Genomic DNA, 21,892 nt, shown 5'->3' with positions numbered 1-21,892 from the left:
TTACAATCTGCTTGGACAGCAATTGGAAACGGTAGCATTTCGAGTGAAGCGTTACACTAATTGGGGGTCCATGTTGACAAAAATTGTCAACTCATGTCAACCTTTTTTTTGGTCAACCTTTTTTTTTTTTTTTTTTGGTTAACCTTTTTTTTTGGTTAACCTTATTTTGGGAGGGTTTCAACCTTTTTTCGGTTTACTTTTGGGGGGGGTTGGGCAACCTTTTTTTCAGTTGACCTTTTTTTTTTGGTCAACTTTTTTTTTTTTTTTTGGTTAACCTTTTTTTTTTTTTGGTCAACCTTTTTTCGGTTGACCTAGACAATGTCGACCTTTTGGTGTCGACCTATTAACTTCGATCCACACCCCAAAATAAATCAGTGGGTTTAGAAAAACATTGTAGAAGAATATGTGGAAGCCGGTAAAGCATTTCACAGGTTCGTAGTCCTTTCAAAAGTTGAAGGGCGCTGTCTTCTATTTACTATAGTACACTGTACATAGCTGTCAGCAGCACATATAAAGCTGCATACACACTGGGCGATATATTTCGTTTTGGCCCTTCTGAACGGTATCGTTCAAAATATGGGCCAGTGTGTGCGCATCGCTTCCGCAGGTCTTTAATGAGGGTTTCTCTTGTTCTGTACAAGCAACTCAATTTTGGCTATGTCGTTAACAAAAGCGGCATTGTGTGTATGCACTATATCGTTTGTCTAATACACTGGAAAGTTCAAGGGAAATTAACAATAATAGACAATATTGTGCGTACACACTGTCCGATTTCCATAAACTGTCGTTCAGTGACGTCATTGTGACCCTCTGAACTTGCAAGTCTTGGGCTATATAGCCAAATTGACCTGCATGTTCAATAGACAGCAGGGGTCATTAGCGCCATGTAAGAGCGTCCTTAACGATGTGTAAATGAACATGCCCCATAGACGCATCCTCAGATTGTGTAGTGGTGATCTGTGATACAGTAATACAGTTGTAAGATGTATTCTTTGCATTTACTTGACTTATTATTTGACAGTTGTTCAGTTAGTTTTGTTTGTTCTGTGTTACCGCCAGGTCATGCTGTGTATATTCCCTGTAAAGCGCTGCGGAATATGTGTGCGCTATATAAATAACTAGTAATATGCAGTCACTTAAGTCAATATTTTTTGTTTCTTTTACAACAGACACTTTGCGCGAAGACGACAATGCAGACTGTCCATGCTACAGACAGCAATACCGTAGACAAGTTGATATTCCGGGAATCAGAAAATGATCACAAGGTATGTAGATAGAATGTTACATTATAACTTGCCGTTCCGGAACAGATGTGGGTTTATTGAGTGCAAACGGGCAGCCAGGTAAAGCCTCCTAGCAAAACAATAGACCCTGTAGACCCCAATGTTGTGGGGTGTCACTGCCACATTACTTTGTGTACACTTACACCCCTTAGTTTGTCTACAGTGGTTCCCATGCCTTGTAGCCTGAATTGGGACTGGGTTCAAGCCGTCTGTTCTATGTCTACTCTAACGCACGTGCCTGCTAGCCATAGTCGGCAATGGGCAAGCATTACTACTAGCCTATGTAGACACTGGCCCTATTGACAGCTTGAATATGTTGACATTGGCCCCCATCCTTATAGCCTGTGTTGGCGCTGACACCTATGTCCACGTAGTTTGTTTAAAATGGTCTAATTACCACTAGCCTGCCGATACTGGCCTCTATGCCTTGCCTACCCACCTATTTCAGCACTGATTGCATTGTCATCTAGCCTGTGTCAACACCGGCTCCCATGCCTTAAAGCAGTGCTTCCCAACCCCGGTCCTCAAGTACCCCCAACAGTACATGTTTTGCAGGTCTCCACACAGAATCACAAGTGCTATAATTCGCTCCACCTGTGGATCTTTTTCAAATGTGCCTGAATAATGAGTGCACCTGCCGGGTGACCTGGAAAACGTGCACTGTTGGGGGTACTTGAGGACCGGGGTTGGGAACCACTGCCTTATAGCCTATGTCAACACTGAGCCCCTTGCCTTATAGCCTATGTCAACACTGAGCCCCTTCTGCCACCTAGCCTGTTAAAATGGTCTTGCGTCATACACTGGACCTATCCCCTTGTTACCCATTAATCTGTAACTATGCTGACCCCTGTTGCCCACTAGTCTATGACTACACTTATCTAGGACATTTGCCTATGATGACATTGAACTATCCTATGTTGGTGCTGCCCCCCTATGTCCTCTGGTTTATGTCTACACTTCCTTAATGACTGCCTTCATGCCCTGTATTCTGTGTTTACACTGACCTTCATGTACTCTGTTCTATGACTGCCCCGGTTGCCCACTGGACTGTGATTATCCTGGTCTCCATCTACCCAATGACAAAAGTGACCCACATGCCCACTAGTGTTATGTCAACACTGGCCCCTTTGCACACTTTCCTATGCTGGGATTGGCCTATGTCAGTGGTTCCCAAACTGTGTGCCGTGGCTCCCTGGGGTGCCTCAGGACACTTGCAGGGGTGCCCTGGGTTGGTGATCCAGGACCCATTCAAATTATTAATGGCTAATTATTTATGAGCAAAACAAGTGCTGGTGGCTGCCAATTATAAAATGTGTATAAACAGAAGCAACTCCTGCCCGTTACCACATATCTGACCTAAGAATCACATATAAACCCAATCTAATAAATAAAAATTTGGCCTAGGGGTGCCGTGAAAATGTTTTTGATACTCTAGGGTGCCGTGAATCAAAAAAGATTGGGAACGCCTGGCCTATGTTGATGCTGGCCATGTGACTTTTAGTTTACTTTTACACTTCCTTCATGACTGGCTTCATACCCTGTAACCTGTGTTTACAGTGACCTCTATGCCCACTACTTCCCTGGTCCATTAGCTTATATAGACACTGACCACCATAACCATTCATGTCAGCACTGGCACTATTGTCAAGTAGCCAATATTGACAGTGTCCGGTAGAGAATAGAACTAGCTGCAGGAAGCTGGAGTTCTGGAACCCTCTCTGATATTACCCCCCAAAAGAGAGAAGTCTTTTAATTTTGTCAGATGGATGAAAACTGGGTGGAATTGGTCTGCCCATCTCCACCCCCCAAATCAAGTTCCCATCTCGACCACTCCGTTCTGCACGGTTCACTAGCTCCCATTCAGTATTTCAGGATTTTCATCAGGCTGCTCCCACCCTATGGAATGCCCTTCCACGCACAATAAGACTCTCCACTAGCCTCCAAACTTTCAAGCGTTCCCTGAAAACTCACCTCTTCAGGCAAGCCTATCATATTTAAGTTCCATACACATAACCCTCTGAGGTACTTATGTATTATATAGCTTCCCTCCTGGAGCTATGCTATTACTGGTGCCTGTACTTGTGTTTCCCTCCTATGTCCCTATAGATTGTAAGCTTGCAGCAGGGACCTCTAACCTACAAGTCTGTCTGTTGTTACCCAGTTTGTTTTATCTCTGTTTACAATTGTAAAGCGCAACGGAATCTGCTGCGCTATATACGGAACTGTAACGGAATCTGCTGCGCTATATACGGAACTGTAACGGAATCTGCTGTGCTATATAAGAAACTGTAACTGAATCTGCTGCGCTATATAAGAAACTGTAACGGAATCTGCTGCGCTATATAAGTCACTGTAACGGAATCTGCTGCGCTATATAAGACACTGTAAATAAATAAATCTGCCCACCAAACCCACATTACCATGTAGCCATGGGTGTGGCCATCTTTGTTAGGCTACACCTCTATACTCTGAAAATCAGGTCATTTAGGAAGCCCCTATTTATACTCCCTAACAGTGTTCTTTCTTTGTCTCTTCCAGGTTGTACTACAAATAGAAAAGAAATTATTTGATTATTTTAATCAAGAAGTTTTTAGAGATAACAATGGTACTGCGGTAAGTCTGGCTTCATTTGTGGAGATTTTGTGTAGAACACTACCCGCTGTAATTTTGAGTTGTATAAATGTGTCCGGTCTGGAACAGTAATATCTAGTACTAGTCATTATAGAAAGGGCCACCTACAGTGTTCAGGTTCGGCTGTACAGGCTGATTTTTACAGTGAAAGGCTGCCCTGCATGGCCTGTAAGTACATCTGACTAATGTCACATTACGGTATCTGGAACCAAATGAAATTGCACCTAGGTGTGGCTATTAAATATCGAGACCGTACTTGTCAAAAGTAAACCATACTGCGTGATTTAATAGGGAGTGGGGGAACTCGGACCTTGGACTATACCAAAATGTTTCACCCTCTCACACTGATAGTTTTCTGTCGCACAGCATTAGAAGAAGTTGTGTTTCCTGTATGTTGTAGAAATAGTTCAAAAGCAGAGCAATGCGTTCGCTTAGAATCTTTCTGTATGTTAACTGTATGCTGTCCGAGGCTTATGGGGCAGATTGCATCTCACATAGACGTGTGTTTGAGTGCCACAAAAGATTTGATGACCGATGTGAGGATGTCACAGAGGATGAACCACCTGGAAGACCTTACACATCAAAAGCAAATGGAAATGTGGAAAAAATTTAGAAAACCGTTTGAATTGACAGTTGACTCTAGAAGTAGACGATTAGCCAGTTTTGCATAAAGATCTCAACAAAACAAATATTTATTCTAAGATGGTTCCAAGGCTTCTCACTGCCGAACTGCAAAAAAATGTTGTACAGACATTTTGGAACAAATACAAGCCGATATATATTTTTCAGATAAAAATGGATCTTCAAGGTAGTGATCTGATTGTGTGAAAAAACACCAATCCAGGCACTGGAAAACTCGGTACTTGTTTCCTAGAACGGCCACAATCGGTAATCGTGTACCTTAACTTAAGGTACACGATTACCCCCGATGGACCCGATTTCCTTTGAAATCAGGTCCATTTTGCCGGCAAAGGCAAAATCGGGTCCATCACGTCGGTCGGGTGCATTAACATGGCACGCGACGCGACCGACGCGATGGACCCGATTTTGCCATAGGGTTCAATGTTAAAATATTTTTAACATTGTAATCCGGGAAAAAATGGGAAATGGGCCAATATGGGCCATTTCTCATTGTATATGCCCCCCCATTGTGAACGTCACCCCACGATTGACGCCAACCCGAAGCGTGGCAAGCGTGGCGAGCGTAGCGGTTCGCGTCCTCCGACCTTTTCATACCCCTACTATCCATGTCGGCGTGGAGTTGAGAATATAAAGTGTGGCGAGCGGACGCGTATACCTGTGAAGTTATACGCGTCCCCTCGCGGGGCTCCCTACGCTCGCCACGCTTTGGGCTCGGTGGCTCGCTGCGCTCGCCACACTTTATATTCTCAACTCCACGCCGACGTGGATAGTAGGGGTATGAAAAGGTCGGAGGACGCGTACCGCCGCCCCTCGCGGGCTCGCCACGCTTCGGGTTGGCGTCAATCGTGGGGTGACGTTGAGGGGGTTAAAATTGGGGTCTGGGGAGAATTTTACATTGAATCCAATGTAGAATAGGGTCCCAGGGACCCTATTCACATTTCAATCAATGTAAAAATCTGGGCCATCGCGTCGGTCGCATCGCATGCGATGCGACCGACCCGATCAAAATCGGTGTGGCTGTTCTAGGAAACAAGTACCGAAAACTCCATCAACACCAAGAAGGAAGAAAGCAAGTCAAAGAAAATCCAAATTCAAAGCCATGCTAAATGCTTATTTTGAGTTCCAGGGTGTTCTTTTGGCAGACTGGGTATTAGAAGGCGTAACACTGAATCAACAATACTGCAAAAATGTTCTAGCAGCTTTGCAGGAAAGAATCATTCGAAGGAGGCCCCAGTTGTGGAATAATAATTTTATCCTCCATCAGGAAAATGCACCGGCCCACACAGCTTTCTATGAAGCAGTTTTTGGCCGAGAAACACATTGCAGTGCTAGAACACTCTCCATACTGGCCAAACCTCGCACCGTGTGACTGCTTTCTGTAAACAAGGGAACCCATTTTGCATCAGATGCTGAGGTAAAGAAAACTACAAAAGAGCTGTTGAAACAGCTGACGTCATGAGCTACAGCACGGCCTTGGCCAGTGTAGAAGAAGAATGCAGCATTGTTTGGATGCAGAAGTGGGGTTTATAGACGGGGAACAGAGTTAAAATGTACTTAATATAATTCAATGTAAATGATGGCATCATTGTCATTATTTAATAGTCGTATGGTCCTCTTTTTTACAAACAAAACCTCTAACCTAGCCACTCCCGCTTTATCCCCAACTCATGTATGTAATAGACCTAGGCGTAGATGTAAGAACCCTTAGAGAGAGAAAGGGGGGAATTCAATTAATGTCTTGCGGTTTTGACCAGATGAATTACATTACACCCACCGCCCTTTACAGTGGCGGGATTTTGCTGAAAGCGAATCGGTCAGGCAAAGGGTGCAAAGCCTCCTGCCGCTGCCTGCAATTGAATTGCCCCCCAAAGTACCAATCAGTGTGTTTTGAAAAATGACAGCAGCTGATTGGTACTTTATCTCTCTCGAAGCTTTGATTTACCCCTCTAGGGGGTAATAATTTACTTTATACACCTCTATCAAACCCTGCAGTATAAATTCTATTTACCGTGCCGCAGCCAAAGGTTAGCAAAGATCAAATGGCAGCATTCGGTTCTAAGCAAAGAAAATAAACATTCAAATATTCTTTTGTTTCCACCGGACAGTGCTGACCTAGGCAGATCTTTAGTTTGCCTGTACGGTAACTGCATCGCTGGCCCGGAGTCAGCAGCTCCCGGACTCTCTATACCCAACCACAGAGGCAACACAAAGATGAATGATATAATGAGCCGGAGGAGATAATCTAATCTTCATGGTCTAGTTAAATACGCAGCACCATGATCGCTAAAAAACAAACTACCTATCTTAAAGGATGAATGTTCCTTGGCCGAATTCAACCCAAAAAAAAATCCATTGCATCCTTCATCAAGCGCTGGTCTTGTACCAGCCTGACAGAAATTTAATTCGAGCTGGCTCCTGAAAATAATTATTGTATTTTAAGAGTAGTAATCATTGGCTGGGACATGATTGAATGTGTCCATGGCTATTGACTTTCGCGATGATATATGGCTCAGTTTAGTCGATATTCCCATCGAAATTGTATAATTAATTATAAGTGGGGCTGTCAGGTCTGCAGGATGGAGTGCCCTGGTGAGTATTTGGGAAGATTAAATTTTCCTTTGCTGCAGCGAGGCAAAGACTTGGGAATTTTCGCAGCGTGCGGCTTGTTGGATAAAGATGTTTTTCTGTGTGTTTAGCAACTGCTTGAGCTGAAGATGCATTGATTTTCTGGCCTCTATCCGTGCGGCGCCTCTTCACTAATAGCGGAATTTGTGCAGATGTGACAAGAGCTGACAAATATTTATTATCCACTAACTACTTTATCATTGTCTGTGGAGATGGATTTTTTTTTTTTTTATATTTTATTTATATATTTATTTCTGCTCTCTTCTCTTCCCCCCCTAGTGTAATTTAAGAGATAGATGTCCTTGATACATAAAATAGTTATCAGGCTTATGAAAAATGTATAATAGATCACTTTTTTTTTTTATTTAATTTTTTTTATATCCCTCGAAGAAGCAGGAATGCAATTTTCATTCTGAAAAGCTCCAGACTTGTAGTTTTGTTATCTACGGCAGCCCTCGGAGGAGCCGCCAATTGGATGATATCTGTTTAAGAGTGTTTTTATTCCAAAGAGCTAGGTGTAAATCTTATCCCCCAAAGTTATTAATATTTGGTTTCCAGGTGTAAAACTGTTCTCAAATAGCTCAAACGAGGTTTGCATTACTCTGAAGGCAATGGCGCTAGTCTTCTCTGCTTAGGTGGCGCATGACGAAAAGTGGTCTATGGAAGAGGTACCGGCTGCATTGTAATGTGTTTTTTATATAAGAATTCGATGGAAACTTTTATATATGCATAAGAAACCCCGCCCCTGTCTTGTTACCCTCTTTGCAGATGGTTATGGGTCAAAGGGTCAACAGTATGAAGGGTTACATACAGATGGAGCGCCTCTCAGCCAGTGTTGGGAATCGCCAGCAGAGATGCGCCCCATCTGATGGGAATGCGCCAGTGTCTCACGCGCACGCGCGTCCCCATCGCTCGGTGGCGGGGAGCGGAGTACCTGCCCGTCTCCACTTCAGGGAGATGGGTGGGGAGGTGACAAAGGGCTCCGGCGGAATGGGGTGTGCGAGCGTCTCATGCATGCACACCCCCTTCCGGCGGTTGTCGCAGGCTGGCGGATGGCGACTCTATCACCAGGAGCAGCTCCATCTGTACATTAGGGCGACCACTAAAGATAGACAGGGCTTAGGCCAGTCAACGCAAGCATTAGGTCGACAATGGGATGGTCGACCGTATAAAGACCGACATAAGTTTTTCATGTTTTTGTCCCGAATGTCGACATAAGTCGGCATGGACGCTATCAGTGCACCACATCCCCTTGCATGGGGTTCTCGACACACTATTATATGGGGCCTACACACGTAGCAATTTAAAGGCATAAAAGATCTGACTTAATTATTCTAGATCGCTTAGAAAATGCCCCAACATCGCTACGTGTGTAGGGGCCATAGCGATGCGCAGCCCAACGCGTCACGATCGATGGGCGATTTAATAACCAGCGTGCTGGTTCTTAATCGTCATTGCCAGTGTTCTTTCACTGGAGAACACTGACAGATCACTCAGTAGTTATCTCCCCCCATGTGTAGGCCCCATTAGAAATTTCTGTGCCAATAGTTACATATTTTTCCTTATGGGCGTTAACATGTGGAATAATGCATGTTACCACTTTACCCAAGATGTTATTTAGTCCTTTCCGGGCTTGGCCATGGTTACACACATTCTTTATAACTGGACATCACCACAAGCTGCCAAAGGAATATTAAGGCCCATACACACATATCTGCTAAAAATGGCAGCATTGCTCACATTTGTTATATAAATTAAAATAAAGATGATATTTCCTATATAAGGTAAACTTCACCGGTCATTATGATGAATACAAATGTTTGCTTGGCAATTTTCAAAAGGAGAAGAGCCAGGGAGTGAGAGGGTACCGGGGAGAGGGAGGGAGAGAGCGAATGTGCCAGACAGAGAGGGGGGGAATACAAGAGGGTGCCGGGGAGAGACTGAGGGTGAGATGTACTAAGCCTTGAAAAGTGATAAAATGGAGAGTGATAAACCACCAACCAATCAGCTCCTACCTGTCATTTTTCAAACACATTCTGTGATATAGCTGTTAGGAGCTGATTGGCTGGTGGTTTTTCACTCCATTTTATCACTTATCAAGCTTAGTACATCTGGCTCTCAGGGCCAGATGTATCAAGCTCAAAAAAGTGATAAAATGGAGTGATAAACAACTTGCCAATCGGCTTCTAACTGTCATGTCATTGAAAAATGAGAAGCAGGAGCTGATTGGCTGATTTTTTATCACCCTCCATTATATCACTTTTGAAGCTTGATACATCTGGCCCTTTGTGAGAGAGGTTGCCAGGGAGAGAAACGGGGAGAGACCGGAAGTGAGAGAATGATCGTAGGTACGCGGCGCACATCTATTGTAATGGTACTTTTAAAGGAGCAGTGTGTAACTTGCATAGAAGACTGTGAACCTATGCAGATAAGTCTTACAAATCAGTGTAATTAGTCTATGGAACATACACTAATCTACAATCAGTGGCGTAACTATAGAGGCACCTCCGGCAGCTGTGGGTCTCTCGTCACCTGCAGCACGAGGTGTCATGCTCCCCAGCACCGAGCCGCCTGGGTCTCCTGCACGCTGGCCCCCGGCTCCCAGGCACTTTAAATGACGGATAGCACTATTTAAATAAATTATGAAATATAAAAAAGGGTGCAGGGAAGAGGAACCGTGCGGGTGTAACAGGGAACATCCAGATAGAACGTACAAAACATGTATTTTTGGTTTGTTTGTTTTTCTCTTTAACCAAGTGCGTTTGGAGTTGGAATAAGTTCTACCTGACTTTTTATAGGATTCTCTCTAACATTGATTGATGCATTAACTTTGCTTTAAATCTGAAAACACCTATAGGATGTACAGAATGCATCCCGAGTCCAATCGCCTTGTTCCAGCGCATGTCCTATAGTGTTTACATACAAAGAGGTCACTTATTGGGTTAGCGAGATGTACATACTAATTATCTGAGAGAGGCAGCGGTGTCATCCTTATTTATGCTGACAGCTCTCTGTACTGTACATTAAACAACATTGCTTGTAAGCCTTCCGCAAAGGGTCAATTGAAGAACTGTCAGGGGGCAATTAGGCGCTCAGTTTGGCTGTCATGTTCTGCTGGAACGGACTGATAGCTGCGCTCAGATCTGTGTTGTCAGATGTAGTGTAGCACATTTTAATAGGGAATTGCAGAGAGCTGTATTACAGATAAACAACAGATCACTATTAGATTTATATTCACAGTATAAGGGAAGCAATTGTACGCTATTGACCCAGTATATTTTATATAATTCTATTTCAATCAGGAACAGTCAGATTACGCCGTGAAAATTAGAAGACCTTTACCATTGCGGTAAGCGCGGGTGTCTCGGAAGAGAGCTCCTATAGGCTCCCAGTGAATGTCTTCCGAATAAAATATGTACTAGATTAAAACTGGAAAATATCGGAAGATATCGGAAATGCAGAAAATACAGTTTCAACATCTGCAAAATGTTCCAAATAAATGTGAGCTCAGTGGTGGTGCGGTGCTTTGCTGCCACGGAAGCGGTACATCTGTCAGAATGAACTTAGGTCTACAGTCATTAGGTCGACCCCACTAGGTCGACTGGCAGGAAGGTCGACCTGACTTAAGGTCGACATGGGCCAAGGTCGACATGACTTAAGGTCGAATTTGCATAAAGGTCGACATGAGGAAGGTCGACTGGTCATAAGGTCGACATGGGTTTTTCACTGTTTTTTGATCCGAATGTCGACACAGTCGACATGGACACAGTTGGCAATGAGAATCGGACCCTCGCATCGCTCGCTTCACTCGCGATGCTTCGGGCACGGTGCCTCGCTGCGCTCGGCACACTCTTTTATTCTCCCACCACGCCCTAGTGGATGGTAGGGCATGAAATACCGCCTGCCGGCACATGTCGGCTCAAAAAACAGTGAAAAACCCATGTCGACCTTATGACCAGTCGACCTTCCTCATGTCGACCTTTATGCAAATTCGACCTTAAGTCATGTCGACCTTGGCCCATGTCGACCTTAAGTCAGGTCGACCTTCCTGCCAGTCGACCTAGTGGGGTCGACCTAATGACTGTAGACCTAAGTTCATTCTAATAGATGACCGCTTCCCGCTGCCACAAGCCCCTGCGTGGGGGCGGGGAGGGTGCAGAATATTAATTCATTTGGCCACGGCACCAGCATAAAATGCAGCAGCCACATCTGTGTGCGACGCGGAATTAGCCCACTATATGAAGTATTTTGTGACTCTTAAAAATTTTTTTTTTTAAATGCTTCTGTAAATGCCTCCATGCCCAGGTAATCACATTTCTCATCAGTACTCACTCTTGCCCCTTCTTATCTGCATACTCCAGAGATACTGCACCGCATAATGGGGCCTACACACAGGGAGATGTGTGCCGAGCCATCTGTCAGGGCCAATGTTCTACGGTGAGAACACTGGCCCTGACACCGGCGATTATGGCTTTATCCTGCATGCTGGATATTAATCGCTGAGCGATATCGATGCGTAGGGCCGCGCATCGCTATCTCTATGGCCCCGACACACGGAGCGATGTAGGGGCATTTTGTAAGTGACCTAGTGAGATCGCTTAGAAGATGCCCTGAAATGTCCCCGTTTGTAGGACCCATAAAACATTCTACGTGTGTATTGCTGTGGACGGATATGGGTCATTGGGTCGACCAACCAAAGTTCGACATGGATTGGATCGACCACTAAAGATCGACACAGCTTAGTTGACACTTGAAATAGGTTGACATGCTTAAGGTTGGAATGTTGACACAAGCATTGGGTCGACAGTCAAAAGGTCGGCATGTGTTTTTCACCTTTATTGTCCCCGAATGTTGACATGGTCGACATGGACACCGTATGATTGCACCGCAGCTCCTCACATGGCTCGCTGCACTCACCATGCTTCTATTCTGTTCTCCCTCCACACCCTACTGGATGGTAGGGCATGAAATACCACCTGTCGGCTCCCAAAAAAAAACACCATTTCGACCTAATGCTTGTGTCAACCTTTCAACCAAGTCAACATTAAGCATGTCAGCCTATTCCAGGTTTCAACTTAAGCTGTATTGACCTTTAGTGTGTCCACCCATTGCATGTCAGCCTTTTGTGTGTCGACCCAACGACCATATACCCTGTAGACAAGTCTACAAATTACACCGTCCTGCAAAGTGACGGCAGCTTGCAGTGGTTGTATTTGTATAGTGATCGGAATGAAATCCGAAGTGTTAAATCCTGTGTATACGTCCAGCTACCTGTTCTCAGAGCCTCCTCGTTCTCCTTTGTGTTCAGAAGTAGGATGGCCGGTGTAAATACTGGTCTACAGGTATTCTACATTGTATGGGGCCTTGCTGCTCAGCGGAGTACTATAATATGTGCCTTCTGCCAGTGTATATATAGGAAGCAGGTTCCCAGCCACAGTAAACCCACCCATCAGGCTTGCCAATGTGAAGAAAAACAAATGTAAACTATTTGAATACGACTTTCAGGATGAAAAAATACTTATTTTTAATGGAAAAATTCAATTATTTTATTTTACAGCCCCTACTGTCATCGCCCTGTGATGACAGTATAAATTCAGCTGGCGGTACAGGTACCACCGCTATTCCTAAGTAAATAGCTGTTTTGCAGGATTTGGGGATAATTCTCCCTCCTTATAACTAGTTCCCAGTGATTTCGTTGTACTAATACAGGTTGAGTATCCCGTATCCGAGTATCCTTTATCCGAATTATTCCGAAAACCATACATTCCAGAAAGTGGAAAAATTTTTTTTTTTTTGCTAAAAACTCACTGGGGACATTTGTAACAGCACTACTGGTGACATGATATGTAACTGGCACTATATATGTGCAAGAAAATGATTGCTTGGCATTCAAATTCAATATCTGAGATAGTACACAAATTTTGTTTCATGTTTTGAAACCTTGTTTTTTGAACAAATAAAATATATTTGTGTGTATTTTATGTGGTAATAAAATATATTTGTGTGTATTTTATGTGGTAATAAAATATATTTGTGTGTATTTTATGTGTTTATACAGCATACATGCAAGATACTTCGAAATACATAATTGAAATATTAAAATATTCCGAAATACAGAATAATCCGTTATCCAAAATTCTCCTGGTCCCGAGCATTTTGGATACGGGATACTCAACCTGTACTACGCACATGCCTATTTTATTTGTATGTTTTGATGATCCATGGGTCTTAGCCCTTATATTTGGCTATTAATATATATCCTCATCCCCTCCTGGTAGTCTGTCCCTGTCCTTGGTTGCGGCGGGAGCCTTGGGGACATGGGACAAACCGTCATTGATTGTTATATAGATTGCCATTGTTAGTAATAAGCCGGTCATTTGAATGCAGCTACTGGACCTGTTGCATAAATGTATAATAAGATTACAGATGTAATGGCCGACACTACACATCATTTCCCCCTGGGCTCCGTGCACCACACAAACTGCTCTCTCTGTCTCAGAGTTCAGTAACTGGTGAATGTGACTTGTGGAATGTATGCAAATGGGATCGTTGTTTGGTAGAATATTTCCCTGTAATCTAGTGATAACCTTGGCCACACAAAACATTTCCTTCCCCACCTCATTCTGTATATTTACAGTGGTGGTTCTGCATTTTCAGCATACCATAAATGTCCGATGTATTCTTTTAAGGCCATTACATTGGAGGTATAGGAAAATATAAAAATTTTCTGTCATTCATCGTTGGACGCAATCTTGATTGAAGAGGTGCCGGATGACGGCACGACAGTCGGGATCCCGATGGTCCGTATACCGACATTGGAAATCCGACTGATAGTCGGGACCCTGTGGCGAGCACAGCGAGCCTGCAAGGGTCTTCTTCGCACTCGCTCCGCTCCCAGCATTGATCACCACTGGCTAGGACCTCTGGCTGTAGCACCACTCAGTGCCGGCTTAAGTTGATTCGGCCGTAACATTACAGAAACCGTGCTTGTGAAAGCAACTGATTCAAAATGGGTCCAAAAAAAGGTTTTGTTCCTCCCCCCCGATGGACCATTCCAGTGTGTGTGACAGAGTTAGGCATTGGGTGGGAAGGTTAGTGTTAGAGGAGGGCAGGGTGAAGGGAAGTGTTCTTACCATCCCTTGTTTGGATTTTCCCCATCGTAGTGGTTCTTTCGATCTTCTGACCACTGGCATCCCAACTGCCGGCCATCCATATGTGTTCTAATCCAGTATATGTAATATGGCCTTGTATTTGGAGAGTAGAGATGTTATGCTATACTTAGCAGTCGGTAAAGAAGAAAACCATCTGGATATGAAAGGTTACCTCATATAAGGTTCTACAGTATAAGTCCGACCTTTCTTGAATCACAGTGCTGCAGAGTATCAGCATTTTTGTCATGGCACCCCTAGCATAAAAAGTTTATTGAAACATTTTACAAAAGTTACTAAATTAAGTAAATTGTTCCTACCGGTCACTTATGTGGTTGTGAACAGGGTCGAACTTCTATTTGTCCAATTATTTTAGGACTGGCAGCCACCAGCTCTGGTTTTGCCTATCGCGTTGACCTTAACCCTTTGAGTGTCAACATCTCTCGTTGAGAGATGCGCAAAATATTGGCAAAAAATCTCAGCGTCACTCAAATTTGTTATATAAATGAAAATAGAATCTTTTTTTTTTTTACCCACATTTTTTATTTTCTATATATGGTAAACATTACATGTCATTATGATGAATACAAATGTACACATTTTCACACCAATTTTGACAAATTCACTTGGCACTCAAAGGGTTAAATAAATGTATTCAGTACTTGACCACCAATCCTTGGCACCCTGCTAGTTCTCTGAGAACCAGTGATAGAGGGAATTGTGTACAGCAGTAAAGGATATGAGAAGCCATCTTCGTTATTCTTCTCTTGTATAAATGGTCACATGCAGGGGTGCCAAGAAGAGGGGGAGGGGTACTAATTACCTGGGCCCAGGTCTGATGGAGGTAGGCAGAGGCCCCTCTTTTTACCTGGCAGCTGTATCAGCAACTCTTCTTAACCCTGCGCATGCTGCTGTGTTTTGCTGCAGTCTGGACAGGGAGATGCTTAAAGTGCTATTTTTTTCTGTATTCTATGCGGAGGAGGATTCCACGCCTCCTGTGATTAGGCCACACCCCCTGAGAAGTACCTGGTTCCGGCCAGGCTCTCTACTGCCCTGGTCACATGCATCTTTTCTATCAATCCTTTTCAAGTCCCAACAGTAATGTCAGTGCCAGCGGCTGTGCGCGCTCAAACAGGGCAATACTTGAATTGCTCCAACTAATGGCCACTAGAGTGAATTCCCACCTTAGAGGCGAGGTGCAGCATTGAAGACCAAAGGACTATTTCCATATCAAATTACATCTGCGTATTTTCTATCACAAACTGAAGTGTCTCAACATTTTTAAAGGCATTTCAGACCATTTGGCAGAATCCCTTGGGAACCGCGCTTCCTTCCCATTTCTCCTCCTTACTTACAGCCTAAACCGCATTTCCCTTGCACAGCTGTGAATTCCCCAGAGCTTGCTGGCGATGGATTTGATAAATGCTGCTAATATCACCTCTTGATCCAACAATGCTCTGAGTTTGGTCCGCAGGTCTTGATGAGTAATTGCTGTTGTTCTACTCCAATGACTGAATTAAGTTGCCCTGTTATAAAGGGTTCATACTACAGTGATTTCAGCAGAGGCTGCTTATGGCCGGGTCCCAGTGGACAGTGACCTTTTGCAGGGTATCTTTCTACTTTCAGATAAAACGGCCTAAATTGTTTTCTATTGACTGAGGCGCCTTACTCTCTGTTAGAGCGATCGCACGTGGCCCAGGCGGAGAAATTGCGTAATCCTCAGTTACGTTTTTAGGATCTTGTGCATTTATTTGGGCAAATTCTGCTCCTGAACGAACACTCTGTATAGTTATTAAAATCACTGTCCAAATATTGATGGGACCAAGTAACTATATTTTTTAGGTACTTGTTTCCTAGCACGGCCACAATCTTATGGATCGTGTACCTTTAAGTTAAGGTACACGATCCATACGATGGACCCGATTTCCTTTGAAATCAGGTCCATTTTGCCGGCTAGGACACAATATCGGGGGCATCGCGTCGGTCGGGACCATTAACATTGGTCCCGACTCGACCGACGCGATGCCCCCGATTTTTACATAGGTTTCAATGTTAAAAAATATTTTAACATTGAAATCGTGTCGGGAAAGGTAAAATATCGGGGGCATCGCGTCGGTCGGGACCATTAACATTGGTCCCGACGCAATGCCCCCGATTTTTCCATAGGCTTCAATGTTAAAATATTTTTTAACATTGAAATTGTGAAAAAATGTGAAATGGGCCAAGATGACCCATTTCACATTTTAGATGTCCCCGTCGTCACCCCACGATAGACGCCAACCCGAAGCGTGGCGAGCTCAGCAAGCCCGCGAGGGGCGGCGGTGCGCGTCCTACGACCTTTTCATTCCCCTACTATCCACGTCGGCGTGGAGTTGATAATAGAATAGTGTGGCGAGCGCACCGAGCCCGAAGCGTGGCGAGCGCACGCGTATAACTTCACAGGTATACGCGTCCCCTCGCGGGGCTCGCTGCGCTCGCCACGCTTCGGGCTCGGTGGCTCGCTGCGCTCGCCACACTATTCTATTCTCAACTCCACGCCGACGTGGATAGTAGGGGAATGAAAAGGTCGGAGGACGCGCACCGCCGCCCCTCGCGGGCTCGCTGCGCTCGCCACCCTTCGGGTTGGCGTCTATCGTGGGGTGGGGTTTACGGCGTTAAATTTGGGGGGGTTGGGAATATTTTACATTGAATCCAATGTAAAATCGGGTCCCAGGGACCCGATTTACATTTCATTCAATGAAAAAATCGGGTCGAAAATCGATCGGTCGCGTCGATCGCATCGGATGCGACCAAATCGCATGCGATGCGATCGACCCGATTTTTCCGACACGACCACCCCGATGTAAATCGGTGTGGCCGTGCTAGGAAACAAGTACCATTTTTTATTTTAAATGGAGTACCTTCAATTCTATTCAGGTTACCCATACTGTGATTTCAGAACTTTGTCCACCGCGCTTCCATAATTGTGCAGTCTTACTCATATCATCGAGTAAAAACAAGGCTGCCATCAGCAATTTTGGGGCCCGGGACTCATTTCCCCCTTATTACTTGACTTACCGTAACCCGGCTCCTGCTCCTCATCTCCTCTTTCGCTGAGCTGCAGCCCGGAGGTCCTGGAGCGCAGGCTTCTTCAACGCAGGATGTCGGCAGCCAATTAAAATGCAGCATTAGCTGTTGAGCTCGTATAACAGCAGCCACTCTGATTGGCTGCCGGTATGCAAGATCTGATTGGCTGAAAAGCTGGTGCAGCATTTTAATTGGCCGCCAGCGTCCTGGGTTGAATAAGTTTGCTCCCCGCGACCTGCTTTGTTCAGTGCAATGAGCACAGCGCAGCGGAGGCAGTCGGGGGTTGCGGTAGGCAAAATGAGCTGCCCGGGCCCTTCCAGAGGCCGGGGTCCGGGACAGCTGTACCCACAGCACCCCCCCTATTGGCAGCCCTGAGTACAAATGTAACCCCATTGAAGATTGCCGGCCCATCTCTGACTTTTTTTTTTTTTTTTTTTAAAGAGAAAATCGTTTTAAAGGCATCGTTTTTCCTTGTAAATCATTGCCGCTTTAATACAATGTCCAAGATTGGCCACCGGCAATCTGATGCATTTCCTACTATGTGTCCATTTATTTTGCTTCTCACTCTGGTGACCCCTTGGCTTGCGCGTGCATACACACAGAGTAGTGAAATATTTGGCTGATAATCCATTCCCTACAAGCCAGTGATATCCCCAGTGCATCAAACTCTCACCCATCCTCCATTCCTTCAAAAAATACCCCCAAAATGATTCACTTACAGCCTCACCAGGTCATTGGCTGATCTGTGTCTACGCCGTAACAGAACACCGCTTTAGGCTGTAAGCTCTTACGCTCAGTCCCCCGTCGCCTCTTGCTCCATCCTTCTTTTAGCACAATTAGTAAAGCCAACCTGTATATGCTGGTTACCCTCTTAATTTGCAACTATTACTGCTTTCACATCACAAATGCCAGGTCACACCCGGGTTATTTGTGTGGTGTGAAAGGGGTATATGTCAACCCTGTTTGTATCACTTCTCTGTGTGGTTCTGTGTAATGTCGTGGCACACCATAAATACTACTAATTATGTATATTTCTGGACACTTGGTACACCCATCTTTTTATTTAGCTTTAACTTGAGATGACAGCAGCAAGGTGGCCTACGTAATCACCAATGCAGGTGGTTCAGGTAGCTGATTTTCACATAGATAATTAATGTGTACATGGAACTGCTAATTGCACATCACAGAAATGATTTATGAATAGAATTTTTTTGATCCGGAACCTCCACCATCCGTAGAATGCGATCGGCACAGCTGTGAGATGGGACATGATTAATGAATGTTAGTCACAATCACAGCTGACTGCGGCGCTTCTATATCCTGTGTGATTTTTTTAAAGTGTTTAATATTAGCTTTGAATAGATCTTTTTCATGAGATGGCTGCATATCTCCCTGTGTTCTCCCAGTGTATTCCTCGCGGAAAGCTCGCGCGTCAGGGTGGCTGTAAAACCATCAGAATAAGACCACCCTGAGTACTGTAGATTATAAAGTTCCAACATTGCTGTGGGAGATCCTCAATATATCCGTTAAAATTGGCAGCGCCGCTCACAGCGAATGCTTTTTTTTTGTGCAATTTTTAACTACATTTTAATGAACTGACTTGACTGTATTTGTTTTTATACTAAAAGAACAGTCGCTGTGAGCAATACTGGCCTTTTTAGCAGATCTTTATAGGATTACTCACAGCACCGTTGGCACTCAAAGGTTTAGATATATAGGCAAAATCAGACAAAAATTTCTACTTATGATTTATCTTTTATTTTTTTATGACGGCAAAGAAAAATTCCAATAAAAGCTTAGGAAAAATCAATTACTAATGATGACCTTGTCTAATAGGCATGAGATAGTCTTATCCAGGGTTGCCGACCCTCCCGGAATTTCCGTGAGTCTCCCGAAAATTGGGTCCCCCTCCCGGCCTCCCGGACCCCCGCTGTTCCCCGGATTGCGGCATTAAAATGCCACAATCCTCGGGTCTCAGAGGAGGGGGCGGAGCTAAAATGACACAATTGCGTGATGTCACGCTTAAGCCCCGCCCCCTGAGCGGCTGCTGAAAACTCTCCGGGCTTCTCCCGGAGAGGAGAATAATAAAGTCGGCAACCCTGGTCTTATCGGTCATCATTCCTTATTTGTCTTTGTGTTTTTTTTACCATTCTTAAAAATAAGGAAATTGGGAAAAACAACCATAGGAATGGTCAATACAGAAACGGCCAACTACCTTAAGCCGTGCAAGTTACAGATACCAAATACTGCTGTCCCCCAATTTCATTGCTACAGCTCAGCACTGTCCAAAGTATACCCCCGATTTCCCATTCATCTCCTTGAGGACATAGGGTATATTGTTTTAAAAACCTTACACATACTTTAGATTAAGAAAAATGTGTATCTATAGGCCAGATGCACTAAGCTTCAAAAGTGATAAAATAGAGAGTGATGAACAGCCAGCCAATCGGCTCCTAACTGACATTTTTCAAACACAGTCTGTGACATGGCAGGTAGGAGCTGATTGGCTGGTCGTTTATCCCTCTCCATTTTATCACTTTTGAAGATTAGTGCATCCGGCCCTATATTTTTTTATTCTTGGGAACGCTCCTCTGCCAGTAGCTTTCGAAATAAGGATTAAAAAATCTCTAGCGCAGTGGTTTTTAACCTTATTCATATACGGATTAATTAAAGTCCACATTAAAAAATCCTCCCTTTTTGTATATTGATTTGATCAGGATGCGGGTAACGCTTTCTCATAGAGGTATGAGGGAGATGGATGCAGACTGCATGTACCACCATGGCCCTAACTGCAGAGTTTGTATGTTCTCCCCGTACTTGTGTGGGTTTACTCCGGGTACTCCGGTTTCCTCCCGCAATCCAAAAATATACTGGTAGGCTAATTAGCTCCCAACAAAATTAACTCTAGAATTTCTGTGTGTACATGTGGTAGGGAATATAGATTGTAAGCTCCACTGGGGCAGGGACTGAATTTTCAACTATTCTCTGTAAAGCGCTGCGGAATATGTGTGCGCTATATAAGCAACTTACTAGATAATGACCCTCCTCGCCTGATCAACGACAGGGTCACAGTCTTTGTGACCCCACCCTCCTGCGTCTAGTGGACATGACCAGCTAATATGGAATATGTCACGTGATGTGGAAGTCAGCCCTTTCACGTAAATACTAAAATGAGGTTCGGTACACTTGTACTCAACTCTTATTCGGTAAGAACTGAAATATACCAGTCCTAGTGCATGAACGGACCCTGACAGTCCAGGCTTTAAATATATTCTTGTTTAAACAAAGGGGGGTTTGATTATACTCCCTGAGCACAAACATGGCTATCCTGTAAACCTGGACTGTCAGGATGCCTTGAGAACGGCATTTGGAAAACCCCATCACATTAAACCGGTTGGTGGAGTGGACTTCCTGTTGCCCGTCATTGGTGTACAAATGAAAAGTAAACATCGTCGTCTTGCTTCATTCCTTAAACTGTATCTTCTGTTTTATTTCTCTTCCAGCTTTTAGAATTTGACAAGGAGTTATCGGTCTTTAAAGACAGACTGTTTGAGCTGGACATCACCTTTCCTCCCAGGTATTGGTACATCTGCTATTGTTAAAACACTGATTGCTTGACCTTATCTTTCCTGTACACCCCAGAAATGTAATGGGCTACTAAACCTTATAATGAATGCTGTGAAACATTTTTTCTTTTTGTTTTTTTTTGTCAGTTTGCACGTAAGGTATTCAAAAATGTGTATTTTGGGTGGTGTGTTTAGTTTGCGCAATGCACCATAGGTTCTCAAAGTCTGTCCTTGGCCGCTAAAATTGACCCTCCAGGGGCTGTCCAGTAAGTCCCGATGACAGAACTCTTCAGGGGTTATGTTTTGCATGCCTCAGGCAGCCAAAACAAAATCCCTGATAAGTATGCAATTTTTTTTTATTCGATTTTGGGTGTTAAAATACATAGGTCTGCAACTTTTTGTGGTTCCTATGTATTTTTGCGATATGTACAGATGACAGACACTGACATCCCTACAGGGGTCAGGGATGTATAATTCCCCTGCTTTCTAACTGTTGTTTTCCGCCGCCTAAACCACTCCCCCCCCCCCCCCCCCCACCCCCCCCCCGCAGCCTGACCCTATCCCCCCCTTCTAAGTAGAATTAGGGAATAATAATAATAAAATTGGGAAAGGTTCAGCACTGGAGTCATTTGTCACTACCTCCTTGCCACAAATTCTGGGTATACAGGAAGAGTGTAAAGATTTAATAATAGTGCGGGTACACCGGGTGGGTCTTACACCCAAACTCCATGATACAAGGCCACGTGTGGTCCTCCTTAAGTGTCTGAGCTACCTTCACAAGCTCTCTTTGGAAAGCCTCACATATAGTACAGAAGCTGCAATGGGAGGGAAATAGACTGCGTCTGTTACAGGTCTTCTCAGTGGAACGATCTAGAGCACGCAGAACATTCTCCCCAATTTGCTCGGCCTTAGTAGTGGAAAAACATAAATT

General features: G+C 44.3%; 1 protein-coding gene across 2 annotated transcripts in view; it reads left to right on the top strand.

The window, feature by feature from the left end:
- Positions 1 to 21,892, top strand: part of INPP5A (inositol polyphosphate-5-phosphatase A) — a 394,465-nt gene that overhangs the window by 328,031 nt on the left and 44,542 nt on the right. For both annotated transcript variants that reach the window (XM_083149447.1, XM_083149448.1), the window contains exons 10-12: positions 1,170 to 1,265; positions 3,822 to 3,896; positions 20,899 to 20,972. In XM_083149447.1, the coding sequence (XP_083005573.1) occupies positions 1,170 to 1,265; positions 3,822 to 3,896; positions 20,899 to 20,972 (245 nt within the window). The remainder of the gene's footprint in view (positions 1 to 1,169; positions 1,266 to 3,821; positions 3,897 to 20,898; positions 20,973 to 21,892) is intronic.

This window comes from Crinia signifera, chromosome 6 (assembly GCF_055691185.1).
Source record: "Crinia signifera chromosome 6, ASM5569118v1, whole genome shotgun sequence".
In the NCBI taxonomy this organism is placed as follows: Eukaryota; Metazoa; Chordata; class Amphibia; order Anura; family Myobatrachidae; genus Crinia; species Crinia signifera.
Note: the sequence above shows the minus strand (reverse complement) of the source record. Positions and strands in the feature narration are given on the sequence as shown.